The sequence below is a fragment of the Nelumbo lutea genome, chromosome 6 (genome assembly GCF_056320005.1).
Source record: "Nelumbo lutea isolate HS-2025 chromosome 6, American lotus-T2T, whole genome shotgun sequence".
Taxonomy (NCBI): domain Eukaryota; kingdom Viridiplantae; phylum Streptophyta; class Magnoliopsida; order Proteales; family Nelumbonaceae; genus Nelumbo; species Nelumbo lutea.
The window spans coordinates 29,531,536-29,547,343 of record NC_142689.1 but is presented as its reverse complement, the minus strand read 5'-3'; the positions used below and the strand labels follow the sequence as shown (position 1 = coordinate 29,547,343).

The 15,808-nt window shown below is 38.1% G+C and overlaps 1 protein-coding gene across 7 annotated transcripts in view; it reads left to right on the top strand.

Annotated features, from left to right (window-relative positions):
* The window catches only part of LOC148848258 (electron transporter, putative (Protein of unknown function, DUF547)), a 40,400-nt gene extending 24,817 nt beyond the window's left edge, over window positions 1–15,583 (top strand). For 6 of the 7 annotated variants that reach the window (XM_088949840.1, XM_088949838.1, XM_088949844.1 and 3 more), the window contains 7 exons: window positions 3,083–3,445; window positions 5,001–5,323; window positions 5,797–5,896; window positions 5,998–6,057; window positions 6,226–6,312; window positions 13,460–13,600; window positions 15,149–15,583. In XM_088949840.1, the coding sequence (XP_088805966.1) occupies window positions 3,083–3,445; window positions 5,001–5,323; window positions 5,797–5,896; window positions 5,998–6,057; window positions 6,226–6,312; window positions 13,460–13,600; window positions 15,149–15,478 (1,404 nt within the window). In that variant the 3' untranslated portion in view covers window positions 15,479–15,583. The remainder of the gene's footprint in view (window positions 1–3,082; window positions 3,446–5,000; window positions 5,324–5,796; window positions 5,897–5,997; window positions 6,058–6,225; window positions 6,313–13,459; window positions 13,601–15,148) is intronic. The other variant, XM_088949839.1, reaches the window with a different exon arrangement.
* The last annotated feature ends 225 nt before the right edge of the window (window positions 15,584–15,808 follow it).

Here is a 15,808-nt window from a genome sequence, read left to right as displayed (position 1 = left end):
GATAAATTAATTGCCAATACATCTGGTTGGCAGCTTTCAAATTAAACCTATGGCTAGATAAAACCAGCCAAATAATTTACATACAGAGGATTATTTTTTGAACTTCATCATAATAAAGAATTGAAATAAATGGTGTCTCATCTTACATCTTAGAAAGGGAATTACTACTTATTGAAAGCTCATGAGAAGTGAGACTGGCCTCTATTATTGTAATGATTAATCCATCAAGAGATCCTTAATTAGACACTAAACATAAATGAATTTGTTAACAAATAAATATGACCCCATTTATGTGAAATTTAAGTGCATTGATCCTTTAGGACTGAAATTTTCTTAGGAAAGACTCCAAATCCATGTGGCATCATAAGAGGGTTTGAGACTAAACATTTTGTACTCATTGGCATGTCATTATTCCAAAACCCAATCCAGTCATCATCATCTGGGTGTCAGCTCAATGGTTCAATGTTGTGAGACTTGGACTGGATGTCCAGTGAGACCATGAGACTCAGGAACCAGAGGCCATTTGGTTTTTTAATACCTTGTCTAGAAAACTGGTCAAATTGATCAAAACCTGACGGAACCGTTGAAAACCAGATAGGTTTCAATGACCCAGATGGTTTTCGTGGCCCGCCTGAAAAGATTCTAGTGGTTTCTTTAATTAATTCACAGCAGAAATATAAAATTCAGAATCTTGATTTTACCAAGATCACGCCCATGGTGTTGTACAAATCCGATATAATAAAAATTATAAACATACCTCTTGGATCGAATTCAATATCACTGTCAAAAATCCTGGGAGGTTTTTTCCTATGGCCTTACATTGGAAGGAGAAAAGAAAGAATGTAAAGGGGGGTGGCACCTTTCTTGATTGTGCTAGCAATCTACTAGTTCTTAAGACTCTCTTGTGTTCTCTCTTAAACCCTAAGACCGCCCCATGCAAGCTTATATAGAGCTTGGTCCTAAGTACAATTAGCAAAACTTAACTCTTAAGTTGTGGATAATTACAATTAGGTCCCTCCACTAAAATTCTTTTTAGTGATTACACCTGTCCCTATTACGTTGACTGTTTTACCCCTTATTGTGTGTGACCTCTTAGGTTCAACACTATTTAGGTAGTGGCAATTAATGCTGAACTAATTTGGCATTCTAGATGGAACTCCTTCCATCTGAATTGAATTAAAACTTTTAGTTACCGCTTGTTTCTAAACAATCCACTGTTATTCACAGGGGTTCTACTAATCATGAGTGACACCTAGCAATAATATATCATGACCACCCTAATAGTTTGAACTGATGGATTGAACCTTTCCATCTACAGTTGCCATGTAGTCAGATCCTTCTATCACACAACATCCCAAAAGATCAAAGGGTCATGGTGAACATGTCAAACCCTACTAGCTCAATCATATGTCCCATTGAACTGATGATGATTCATATGGTGACACTTGGAACCCTTTCTATAGACCATACTACCTTGGCCAAGGACTTCATGATTCACATCAATCTCAGTTGCATAGGACATTCTCCCTCCTCATGGAGGGTGATGGATTCTATTTTGTGCATTCACATGCCTCCATGTGCAAGTCACCATAGCCAGTATGTGCACGCTTAAATCCCTTGATTAGGGTATTAGTGATTGCACCATCAAACGATAGAGGCTCGTACACAAGGCATCCATGATGCCTTAGGTCTAGGGATCATCTACACAAATGTGATGAAAGAAGCAGTTATTAACACAAGATTCCATGTAACTATTCTATTAATGGGTCAAGTTCAATAAACTTGTTCTCTAACAAGCACCCACATATTTGCTTTTGTGTCTCCACACAAGTGACTTGAGATCCATCACCCTTTAAATTCAAGCATAATATGATCCAATCTATATGGATTTTTAAAACCCTCTTGATAACATAGGCTGGATGGAACAGCTTAGGCTAATTGTATACATATCCTGTCCAGAGAACATGTACAACATAACGCACTATGATAGTTCCCAAAGTGGAAATTACCCACATGGACCTCCTTACATGCACTCAAAACTCAAGGAACAGAAACCCAACAATTCTAAAACTGATTATAGACTAGATCTCCTTGGCTGGATTCCACCAGTTAGATGGTGAAGCTTTCTCAATAAGGTCCATGCAAACAGTGGATGGACAAGCAGGTTGGTAATTGAACACAGTACTTGATTATCGAAGACCATGTTAGGAGCATACAGATCCTACTATAATAATATTGCATGTTTTGTCTTAAAGGACTTGAAGATATTTATCACTTCTTGATGTAAACGAATCATGTCCTTTTGTAAACAAGGAAAAAAATTGGTACAGGATGGATATTTAAATCCAGCTTCAGATAATACATAGAAGTATACAAGCCTGAGGTTGTCAATGAAGTAAAATTCTGGTCAAGTCCCAAAATTTTAAATTTCAAGCTTATCGTTCTATTTGTTAAAATTTTGTCATTGAGAAAACTTGTGAGAAGAAAAGTTTCTTTAGTGTCTAATTAAATAATTTTTGTCATCTAACACCAGTTACTGTGATACCAGAACCCTAACCAACTCTCATCCATACCCACACCTACTCTTCTCCAATAGAGATTTTTTCCACTCATAGGAACTCTTTGGATTGTTCACACAAATTATATGTTATTACTATGGTGTACCATGGATAGAGGGTTGGCCTTGGCGCAATGGTTGGGTTGCTCCATTGCGACCTGGGTGACCAGGATTCAAATCTTGGAAACAGCCTCTCTGTATGTGCAGGGGTAAGGCTGTGTACATCTGTCCTTCTCCAGACCCTGCATTTATGAGAGACTTGTGCACTGGGCTTCCCTTTATTATGGTGTACCATGGATGTTCTCAGGATTAATAATAACACTAACTATAGGTTGTATGTTGTCAAATGTATGCTATGGCTATTTTGTTGCCTTTACCACCTGTTTTGTTTTCTTCCTTACAATGGCTATATTCAGGATTACTTATTGTTAATACTAATCATAGAGTATACACTTTCAAATGTGCACCATGGCAATTCTTTTTCCTTTACTACCTCTTCTTTTTCTTTCTTACCCTTCTTTTCAGACAAAAGAGTTGATAGCTGAAATAGAGTTACTTGAAGAAGAGGTTGCAAACCGTGAACAGCATGTTCTATCTCTCTACAGAAGCATATTTGATCATTGTATTAGCGGTGCACCTTCTGGTCAAAGCTCAGGCATTACATCTCCTGCCCACCCAAAGAATGAAGTAAGAAAACACCCAAGCGTAATCTCAAGTGCATTTTGCTCCTCAACGAAAAAGTTTCCATTGCAACCTTTCCAAGTTCTGGCTTCTATAAAGGAATCCAGGAAAAAGAACGTGCTGTTGCATTCAAAGTCTAGACATGCTTCACTTCTGAATGGGAAAACTGACATTCATGTCAAGAACAATTATGCAGATCCCATTAAGGTATGAGATATACATTCTAAATCACCTGATAGAACTATCTAGTTTTTCTTTCTTATTCTTATAGCAAATTTGTCTTTGAGATCCTTTTTCTTTTGAATTTTAACTACTATATTATAATTATGTGTAATGTTTGTCTGATGATTTATTTACTTGAATATAATATTCTTTGCAATGGCCATTTCTTCTGCTAACATTTAAGCTTTACAGTAATAGCTGAGTGCTCTTTCCTCCCTTTATGATTTCAACAGTTCAGTTTTGCTGGGAAAAGTACTCTCTGTTTCAGATAGTCAGGAGATCATTTTAACAAGAATGTTTTAGAAAATAAATCTTCCATTTAAATTTCAACTTCTGAAAAAAAAATGTTTCTGATTGCATGCCATAGCTTTTAAGTCATTGAAATCTCAGTTATTTCTGAGTCCAGAACCCTAAACTATTTTTTTTCTAACATTTCGTATGAAAGTTCAGACTTAATCTTTTTATTCTTAAATAAATATTTTTATCATAATTTCATTGATTAATAAATAATACATAGTATGACATAAAAGTTAGATGGCTATTAAGTATAAATGTTAGTAAAAATAAAAATTATTATGTATAGAATATAATGTATATATACAATTAAAAATAAAGAGTAATATGAATAAGAAAATTTCTCCTAAAACAATAAGAATTTTTTACTTGGAAAATTGTAGGTAGTATTTAATAAGAGAAAGAAGACCAGAGAATGGATCATCAACTGCTGGAGTCATATTTATTTGGTCAGTTTATAAAGAGAAATTATGTAATTCAATTTTACCATTCAATTTATTTCAGGAAAGTTTTTTTCTAATAAAAATCAAGAAATTACAGGAACTACTGTTTAGTTTCAGCTAAAATATGGATCCAATTGTGAATTGCATGAAATTTGAATGAAAGGGTGAAACCATGGACAGCCAAAAACCAGAAAAGCAAAATAATGAAAAATGAAGAAAAAGAAAATTGTATAGTATAGATGGCATTTGCACCTATCATCAGTATAATAATTAAATGTCCATTACCCAATGTTGGTCCCTGTAGAAGGATTAGAAGGATTCAATCTATGCATCAATTCTTGGTAGCTATAAAATAAGTCATAGAAATTTGATAATCCTAACATTCCTAGCCCTTCAACATTAGTATTTGGAAGAAATACTAATGTTGTACTCATGTTAAGAGTCTGAAAATTATTGATTCATTCAAAATTTTGAGACTCTGTTCTTCTTCTTTCTGCATTTTTTGCTTGCAGAAGAGGAATTGATGTCTACTATAGTCTGTACTTAAATTTAATTCTTCTACCCATACCAAAGGATCAAAGATCTTTCTTCTTGTTTACTCTTAAATGAAAAACTAATATAAGTATCTGCTCGTCAATATCATAAAGAAAAAACTTGCACGTCCTTCACATGAATAAAATACTAGTTTACAGATGTATGCATAACTACCTGATCCATAAATCATGCATTGTACTTCTAGAATGCAAAACAATAGCTAGTTTAGCTATCTCAACTCTCAAAATGCATTTCTCAATTTGATGCAGGTTCATGAAAAGGTACCAGGTATGGAGAGAACAACTTTAACGCATACCTTGAAGGACCATCTCTACCAGTGCCCAAGCAAATTATCTGAGGATCTGGTTAGGTGTATGGCTGCAATATATTGCTGGATACAAAGCACGACATCTATGAAGCCAGAAAAGAACCATTCTCTTTTATTGTCCAGATCATCAACTAGTGTTGTCCTCCCTAGACGTGGTATTGTGGAGGACAGAGATTTGTCTTGCAAATCCATGGTAGAAATATCTTGGATATCAACTGATAAGAATCAATTCTCTCATGCATCTTATCCTATCAACAACTATAGGTAAGATGTTTCTTGGTTGAAAGAAGCAAGCAGGAAATAATAGAATATCAATCTTCCAGTTTTTTGTTTTAGTGGTTCAAAGATTCCATTAGGTAGAAATTAGAATAGGACACAGTGAAAACAATTTGGTAAATGCATTCATGCAATAAGGAACTCAGCATCTGAAAAATCCACCAAAAAATTTGTGAAATCATCACAACTCACCACCTTGTTGATGGTTTGATGAGATACTGTGAACTATTTCACACAAACTTTTGCATACTTTCTATCTAGTCATGATGACTATTTGGCTTACAAAATCCTGAATAGGATACATCAAACAGTGATTTTCACACACCCAGCATATACTCCTGTTCAATATGTTGTCATGAAAACGTAGTTGTGGCCTACCGATGGTTGCATTGGATTTTCTCTTTATTTTATCCCTTACATGAATACCAGTTTTAGTATTCTTTCACTTTTGCCAATTTCAGGGTTCTAGTGGAACAACTGGAGAGGGTCAATGTGAATCAAATGGGAAGCAATGCCCAAATGGCATTTTGGATTAATGTGTACAATTCTCTTGTTATGCATGTAAATATTTTGTAACTGGAAATAGCGCTCCTTCTCCCTCTATGTTTATATGTATATGGTGTTTTGTATCTATATAATGGTTTCTCTTATAACCTTTGTAGGCATATTTAGCATATGGGATTTCACATGGTTCAATGAGAAGGATGGCCTTGTTTCACAAGGTAACCTCTTTCTTTTATTTTCAATTTGGGATTAAATTGCACTAATGAATTTCATGTATCATGACCTTATTTTGTTTTAACAGTCTAATTTTATACATAGTGAATGAACAATCATAATTTTATGTGGATCTCACCACTTGTATCAAAACATTGATGGATTTCATGCAGGCTGCTTACAGCATTGGTGGCCATGTAATTAGTGCAGATGCCATAGAGCAATCTATTTTCAGTTTCCGTACCCCTCGAGTTGGCAGGGTATTGACCTATTCTCCATGTCTATGTCACATAGTGATAGTATTCTCCTGTATACATACACACATACATATGCACTTTGGAAAAGTTATCTAATTATGCTTCATGGGTGAAAATTTTTCTCTCAGTTACCTGACAATCATACTATTTGGCAGAACTGTTGGTTTCACAACCATCTCCCAAAAGATATCTTTGACCAAAATTATCCTGTGAACTACAAAAGAGTTCTCTTTTTCTGGATATGGTTCAAGTAGAAAGCCTTATGTGCTGATTTCGGCCAAGCTTCTTGTGAAAGGAAGAGTAGAAAGTTGGGGATTTCAGCAAGAGAGAAAAGGGAAGAAAAGAGAAGGTCGACTAGGATGAGATATTACAAGGATGCCCTTAGTAGGGCGGCAACTCAAACTAAGTAATTACAGCTCTTTAAAAATAAAAACTAATGGGCCCAAGGCCCAACAACATCTTAATTTAAAAGAAAATAAACTAAACACAAGTCAGCCCACTCAACACTCCCCCTCAAGTTGGGAGTAGATGTCATACATCCCCAACTTGCGTAGATCATGCTCCAGCTTATTCTTTGCAACGCCTTTTGTGAGGACATCAGCAAGCTACAGATCAGAAGAAATGTATGGAAGACAAACTTCTCCAGAAGTTACCCTTTCTCTGGTAAAATGTCTATCTACTTCAATGTGCTTAGTTCGGTCATGCTGGGCTGGATTATGAGCAATATTAATTGCTGCCTGGTTATCGCAGTATAGCATCATAGGTTCTTCTGCCTGAACACCGATTTCTTCCAACAGAGAACGGATCTAGAGAAGTTCTGAAACTCCATGTGCCATGGCCCTATATTCGGCTTCTGCACTTGATCTTGCCACAACTGTTTGCTTTTTACCCTTCCGTGAGACTAGGTTACCCTCAACTAGGGTGCACACTCCTGAAGTTGATCTTCTGTCATCGAGGCATCCTGCCCAGTCCGCATCTGTATAGGTCTCTAGCTTGAGTTGTCCATGATCAGTAAACAATATGCCTCTGCCTGGATGTCCCTTCAGATAAGCAAGGATCCTATCAACTGCCTTCCAGTGTTGGTCTCGTGGAGCATGCATGTATTGGCTCACTACACTTACTACTTAGGAGATGTCCGGTCTTGTCATGCACAAGTATAGTAGCCGACCCACAAGTCTTTGGTACCTCCCAAGGTCCTTTACTGGTTCACCTTATGATGCACTGATTCTATGGTTCTGATCAATGGGGGTGCTAGCTGCCTTTGTTCCAAGTTTCCCTGTTTCTTGGAGAATGTCCAAGACATACTTCCTTTGAGAGATAAAATTTCCATGTTTCGATCTTGCAACTTCAATGCCTAAGAAGTATCTCAGTTCTCCAAGGTCCTTAATCTCAAATTCCTCATGCGGGTTCCTCTTCAGACTATCAATCTCACTCAGATCATTCCCAGTGACAACAATATCATCCACATAAACAATTAGGATTGACACCAAGGATCCCCTACGCTTCCCAAACAAGGTGTGATCAGATTGAGTTTGAGTGTAGCCAAAAACAATCAGGGCCTTTCTGAATCTGTCGAACCATGCTCTGGGGGATTGTTTCAAGCCATATAGTGACTTCTTCAGCTTGCATACCTTTCCCTCTTTAGCATTATCATAAAAACCAGCTGGAAGATCCATATACACCTCTTCTTGTAGATCCCCATTTAGGAAAACATTCTTCACAACCAGTTGAAACAAGGGCCAAGAGTATGAGCCAACAAGAGAAAGGAGTATCCGAACAGAGGTCATCTTTGCAACTGGTGCAAAGGTCTCTAGATAATCAATGCCATAGGCCTGTGTGTATCCTTTTGCAACAAGTCTTGCCTTGTACCTCTCTATGCTTCCATCTGCCCTATACTTTACTGTGTAAACCCATCTGCATCCAACTATCTCCTTGCCTTCTGGTAGGTCCACAATCTCCCATGTCTGATTCTTAATCAAAGCCTCCATCTCTTCTTGCATAGCTGCCTTCCACTCAAGTTTGGAGAGAGCCTCACTAACACCCTTGGGTATAGACACAGAATTAAGAGAAGAGAGAAAAGCATGGTAGGAAGGAGAAAGTCCACTGTAGGATAAGTATTGTGATATGCAATGAGCAGTGCACTTCCTCTTCCCTTTTCTAAGAGCAATAGGGAGATCAAGGTTATATGTAACAGTGTTAGTGGGACCAATGGGAACTGAAATAGTAGAGGGATCAAGAGGAATGCCTGGATCTGTATCAGCCAAATCTGGAGTCTCCAAGGGATCGACAGGAAGTGGTGTGAGTTCTGCTGTAGTGGAATCAACCTCCTTATGAAGTCTTTGCCGTGAGTAATACTGTGAGACGGAACGCAAAGGGGGTGGCAAGGTAGGTGACATCGGATGGTTGTCGAGCATAGTAGTAGACACAGGAATTGGAACTGGGAGAGGGATAGACTGCTGACTTGCTTCCCCAAAACACTCCCCCTGAGAAGGATTCCTTGAGAAGAAGTATGTAGATTCGAAAAAGGTGATGTCCATAGTAACAAACCAGTTCCCAGAGACTAGATCATAGCAGCGGTACCCTTTCTGATTCTCTGCATATCCAAGGAAGACACATTTCTTTGCCTTGGGATCAAGCTTCGAACGGTAAGGACCAAGAATATGCGCAAAGCAGACACACCCAAACACCCTTAGAGAAATATGAAACATCTCCCCCTGAGGAAAAAGAAGGCTGAATGGAGTGTTGAATCCAAGTATACGAGAAGGCATCCTGTTAATCAGATATACTGCCGTGAGAACAACATCACCCCAAAAACGAACTGGAATTGTCGCTGTGATCATCATGCTTCTTGCCGTCTCAACAATGTGTCTATTCTTTCTTTCTGCAACACCATTCTGCTGTGGACTGTAGGAGCAGCTACTCTGATGGACAACACCACACTCCAACAGATATGAGGCAAGATGTCTCTCAAAATATTCCCTAGCATTGTCCGATCTGAACATCTTGATTCTAGTTCCAAAATGTGTTAATACCATCTTATGGAATTGTCTCACCAAGGATGGTACCTCATCACGTGATTTCGTCAAGTAAATCCAGGAATATCGAGAGAAATCATCCACAAATAGAAGAAAATAGCGATAGCCGCCCATAGAGGGAACATGATAAGGGTCCCACACATCCGAATGAATAACATCAAAAGGAGAAGAACATCTTTTATTACTTGGTTTAAAAGAGTGTCTACAATGCTTTCCAAGTTCACAACCTTCACACTTCAACCTTGACAGACTCACAGACTCAAACAGTTTTGGAAACAAAGAACTTAAATAAGAAAAAGACAAATGACCCAGACGATTATGCCAAAGTATAATCCAATCCACAAGTTTTGACTCACTGTCCTTGCAAACATGATGACTTTGGTGAATTGGAAGAGTATCCAGGAGGTAGATTTCATTCACTTCACGACCACTCCCAATCGTCCTCTTTGAATCCAGATCCTGCAAAATACAATGTCCATGAGAAAAAATTACTGAGCAATTCAGATTCTTAGTCAAACTACTAACAAATAACAAGTTGGTGCTCAATCTAGGAACATGGAGGACAGAGGGTAAACAAATGGAATCATTAATCTTGACAGATCCCTTTCCAGCAATAGGAACATGGGATCCATCAGCAGTGGAGACCCTATCTCTGCCAGAACTGAGCTGGTAAGAGGAGAAAATGGTGGAGCAATGGGTCATGTGCTCTGAGGCTCTAGAGTTTATAATCCAAGGAGATCTCTCCTTACCTGAAGCAGAAACATAGTTTGCAGTGACATGTGGACTACCTGTGTAGGCAAGGGAGGGAGAGTGAGTTCCACCTGTGCTACCTATACCTTGTTGTCCGGTTTCGGCTGAATTGGAACTAGCTGTATCCCTCTGATTCAGAAGTAACCCAAACCTCTCAAGCTCGGCCCTTACTGCAGCAGCTGCAACAGACTCGAAGGCAGCTGTAGTAGGGGGGGCCGGAGTGTCACCAGTAACTACCATATGTGCATTTCCTTTCTTATTCTTCAATCTGGTTGGCACAAGATGTGGGTGAAGCTTCCAGCAAGTATCTCTTGTATGCTTTGGTTTCTTACAGTAGTCACAAACTAAGTCCCTTTTGTCTTCCTTCTCGTTCTCATTGCCATTCTGTTTAGGTTTCACAACACTTACCATAGCAGACTGATCAGACAGGAGATTCTTCATCATTACATCCCTCCTGCACTTCTCTCCTGACATGAATGCATATGCTTGGGAGAGAGTGACACTGTCCCTGGAAAGAAGATGCTGTCGTGCAATGTCATACTCAGGGTTAAGGCCAGCAAGGAATTCGAACACCCTATACTTCTCTAAGTGTCTTTGATAGGTAGTTGCATCCTTGGTGCTTTTCCAAGCAAAGGTCTCTAGATGGTCAATCTCCTGCCACAGGGTCTTAAGGACTGAAAAATAAGCTGCAACAGATCTATCTCCCTGCCTAGTAGCAATAATCTGATTTTTCAATTGATAAGCCCTAGCAACATTCTCCTTCTGTGAATAGGTCTCTGCAACCCCATCCCATATCTCCTTAGCAGTGTTTGCCCATAAAAAGTTTACTTATATGTGGCAACATAGAATTACACAACCATGTCATTACCATATAATTTTCTTGCACCCATCGGGAATTGCCAGTTTCGGGTTTTACCTCTTCACCAGTAATATACCCCAATTTTCCACGAGCCCCAATGGCCATCTTTGCAGATTGGGACCATTCCAAGTAATTTGTACCATCCAACCTAATTGTAGTAATGGTTCCGACTCCGAAGGGGTCTCCAGCACCTCCTTCCACTAGTCCCATTTCATTCCCGGGCTTATATTCAACTCTGTGTCCCTCTATGTGTCTCAAAGAGGTACAGAAAACAGCTAAAAAATGCAACAAGAATAAACAGAATACCTTCTGGAACCAACGACACTCCTTTGGTGTCCTGGACTTTCTTCCCACGAAAGATTCCTTTTTGGTGGGATGGGGAGAAGAGAGAGAAGAAGCAACCGCCCTCTCTAGAGGCCTCCAAACCACATGGAACTTGAATCGCCCCTTACAAAAAACCCAGAGGAACCCTAAAAAAATAGGGCGCCACTACTTAGGTCAAAATTGAAGAGTCCAAAAACTGGGCATACAGATCAGATGAGAAACCCTAGACCAGCTACAGGGCATACAGATCCATCAAGGAAATCCAAAAACTGGGCTTACCTGAAAGCTTCGATCGGCCTCTTAAATCTCCATGCAGTCGGCCGATCTAGGGCTGCAGGAACGAATCTCTTCAAGAACCTTCAACCTGCTTTGATACCAAGTAGAAAGCCTTATGTGCTGATTTCGGCCAAGCTTCTTGTGAAAGGAAGAGTAGAAAGTTGGGGATTTCAGCAAGAGAGAAAAGGGAAGAAAAGAGAAGAAGGTCGATTAGGATGAGATATTACAAGGATGCCCTTAGTAGGGCGGCAACTCAAACTAAGTAATTACAGCTCTTTAAAAAATAAAAACTAATGGGCCCAAGGCCCAACAACATCTTAATTTAAAAGAAAATAAACTAAACACAAGTCGGCCCACTCAACAGTTCACTAAAAAAGTATTATATGGGCATGATTATCTCACTCATGATGTTTTGTAACATAGCTTTATATGGCATTTATCTTACCAGTAACACAATTATGCATTTATTGCAAAAGGGAAAATGTGTGCAAGCTGTATGCGAAAGGAAAAGACATGAGAAATAATAAAAAATACACCTACAGCCCCCACTTTCAAGAAAGGCCTATGCAGAACAGAAGAATCCTAAAAGAACCTTGACACCCTCAACAAGGAAGGGTACCAAACATAAGACATCAAAATGACCCCCAATCACTAATACCCCCTCCCCCAATTCATTCTACAAACAAAGAAAAACCATACCAAGCAAGAAGAATCCCTGCCAGCCCACCGTCCAACAGGACCCTTGCTTCCAAGTCAAGGCATCAAACCTTGCCGTCAATATAAAAAAGCGCAGATAACTAATCACCAACTTACTCCCTTTGTGTCTTCTCCCTCTTCATCTAATTTCAGTTCCTTAGCCCCTCTTTTCCTTTTTCATTTACAACTGTGTCCTCCAATTTATCCCAATTAAATATACTTCGCAGATTATCAACAATATTTTCACCCCCACTACAATTGACATCCACTAAAGGCTTTTTCCTCCCAAAGAAATAACATAATTCTCTCAACTATCTTTAAGCCTGTTCTTGATCCCAGAGTTCTTTGTTCCCAACCATATGAAAATATTCCTTGGTTTTTACATCTCTCCGTAGGAAGAAGACTCCAAGCTCTTCTAAGCTTTACTTGCACATCAAGATCCTTCAGGCTCTCTTCTGTAATGATGATTCTTCTTATTCTATCCACCTGAACTTCATTCTTCATTCTCTTCTGTGCACTTTACATATATTGCACAGGATTGCATGGAGGAAAGCTATATGAATTAAGATCAGAAATTTCTGGATAGCAATAGTTCATAATTTGAATGGAGATAATAAAAATATTATGTTGATAATTTGTACTAACAATAAAGAAGAGAAGTCAAAAAACAGATAGGAACCAAGAGACAAGAGACAGGAGAGGTTGTACCATTCTGGTACTTAACAGTTACAGGTTGATTCATGATTCTCATTCCACATTCGAACACTGAAGTTCAGTTACAACATACTTCTTATTGAAATCACTGGGTAGGCTAGCCCTTACAACTTATTTCTAGAATTATAAAAAGCAACTAAAAGGCTCCTATATCTAATTACTTAGGTATTTAAAACAGAATTTCATCATTGATACACTGCCAAATTGGAAAACCTATTTAATGACACCAGAATCAAGTTGAACCAAAAAAGTGTGGATGCCCAAAACTAACGCTAGGAAAAAACATTATGTGATTAAAACCAAGGTTCAAAGTTCCTGATACGCCCCTACAGGGGGTGTTTCGGAGTCTGACCTGGTTCAGAGGGTAGACGGGCCTTAAACCAACCCCTCTGAACCATGCCAAATTTTTATACATTCATTTGTAGTGAATGAAACCAGGAACCATGCCAAATTTTCTTATTGTCATGTATGTTTATCTATTCTTATTTATTTGCAGTGGTTTGAGACCATACTTTCAACTGCCATGAGGAAGAAATCTGGAGAAGAAAGGCAACTCCTTAGTTCAAGATTTGGCCTCCAATGTTCTCAACCACTCATCTGCTTTGCCCTTTGTACTGGAGCTTCTTCAGATCCTGTGGTAACTTGTTGTTTCTAACCAATTTTCTTTATAATCAAACTGTGGCTGAATCACAATCAAAAAAAAAAAAAATTATAAGGAATAATAATAAGAATTTTGTTAATGACAAGGCAGTAGCTCTCTATTATCCAGAAAAGGGATAGCATGATAAATAGAAACAGAATTTAGCTACATCATCAAATTACAACTCTGCTACCAGTCCTTGTTTGTTCCATGATAGAAAATCCCCAGTAATATCTAACCTAGCTAAAGAATCTGCAGAGCTCTTCATTCATACTCAAAAGACATTTAATGATTGAAGACCATTTGGTATCATTGCAGTTTTCTAATATAACTCTGAACTCGGCTGAAATTCGATTGTTTTGTGTAAGTATTTATGTAGTTAGCCCAATTTTGAGTTAATATCCTCTTTGCAGATGTCCATTGGGTGTCCCGTTACAACCCAACTAGGAGTCTAATTTGGTAATTTCCAGTACGTAAAGGTGATTTTAGTAATTACACCTATACCATGGAATTTACCAAAACCCCTTGTTGAAGCATTTCTTGCCTACTGATGGGCTTGCTACATATTTCTTTGTGGGCATCATGTAAATGATCTGATCTCAATTTGATTATATTGTTCTCCAAGTGCAAATGAATCCTACTAATGCCATTCAGAGTGTAAAAGGCACAATTGGAGGCAATTTCAGTAGATACATAGGGTGTGCATTATTAGTGCATAATTACTCAAAAAAAAAAAAAAACTCTGATTAACCATGTAGTTAGTGGTTACCAAAATGTCATCTTGATTGACTTGGACCTTACCACAACTGTTCCTCTTGTTATTAATTCATAATGGCTTGGCTATAGCCAGAATAACCACCATCTTTCTTTTTCTTTGATAAGGAGTTGAATTCACACAGGTTGTGAATTGTCAAATATACCAGCTCCCAAAGTGAAAAACTCTCTAATTCAACTTTTGCAAGATTGTAATATGCATGGTGCAGAGTCCCCCATGTAGTTGCTTTTGTTGTTATTGTTGTTCTTGAACCCTGTGTGGTTTTCCAGTCTTAGCTACCTTGCCACTAGGGGTGCAAATGGATCGGATCATGATCCAATCTGATCCAAAGTCCGGTCCTATTTTGTTGGATTCAGATATCCCTATTTCGGATCATTTATTTATTTATAAATATGTTATTTTATATTGCATTTTTGTACATTTTTATAAAAAAAAAACATGTATATATATGGTAGAAATAGTTGAAAAAAATACTTGTATTTTTTTGTTTTTCATTATTTAAGCTGTTATATTTTCTTTTCCTTTTAATAATTTATTAGCTTTTTAATGAAATCAGATCAGATTCGGAATCGGATATCCGACATCCTCATTAGATTCAAATTCAAATCAGTATTTATGAGATTAGATCGGATCTATAGTGTATTGGATCTTATTCAAATATACCTTGATTCAAATCTGATATGATCCGTTTGCATCCCTACTCCCACCTAGCAAAATCAAGTGCCTTGAGCCAATGGGTTTCTCGTACTAACATCTTTTGCATCTTGCAGTTAAAAGTCTACACTGCAAAAAATATCAAGGAGGAGCTAGAAATAGCCAAGAAGGAGTTTCTTCAAGCTAATGTAATGGTGAAGAAGTCAAGAAATGTCTTTCTACCCAAACTGCTAGATAGGTTCGCTAAAGAGGCCTCCATCACCTCAGATGATCTTCTCAAGTGGGTTTCCCTGAATGTCGATAAGAAGCTCCATGATTCCATTCGTAAATGCACTGATTGTAAAACAAAGAGGAAAACATCACAGATTGTAGAGTGGTTACCTTACAATACAAGGTTCCGTTACATCTTCTCAAAGGACTTAATGGAGAAACCATGGTGGGTATAAACTTTTTGTGTTGAGCTGATTGAGCTGTCTTTGCTGGGGGGGAGAAAATCAAATACTAGAACTTGTTACGGACCTGCAATCCTTCAATGTATAGATTTTATTCAATCTGCATGGTTCTACTCTGTACTTAAACCTGACTGTAGTGTTTTAACGGAACACATACGACATGAATCACATGTTAGATATCATAGGTTATCTTCTCAGACCTCCCAAAGGATTCACACAAATCTATTGCTGTTCCTGGGGCTCAGTTTGGAAAGAGTACAAATCAAATATTTAGAGTGCAAAATCTTGTATTTTTGTATTATTTTGTAAGCATTCGGAATGTAC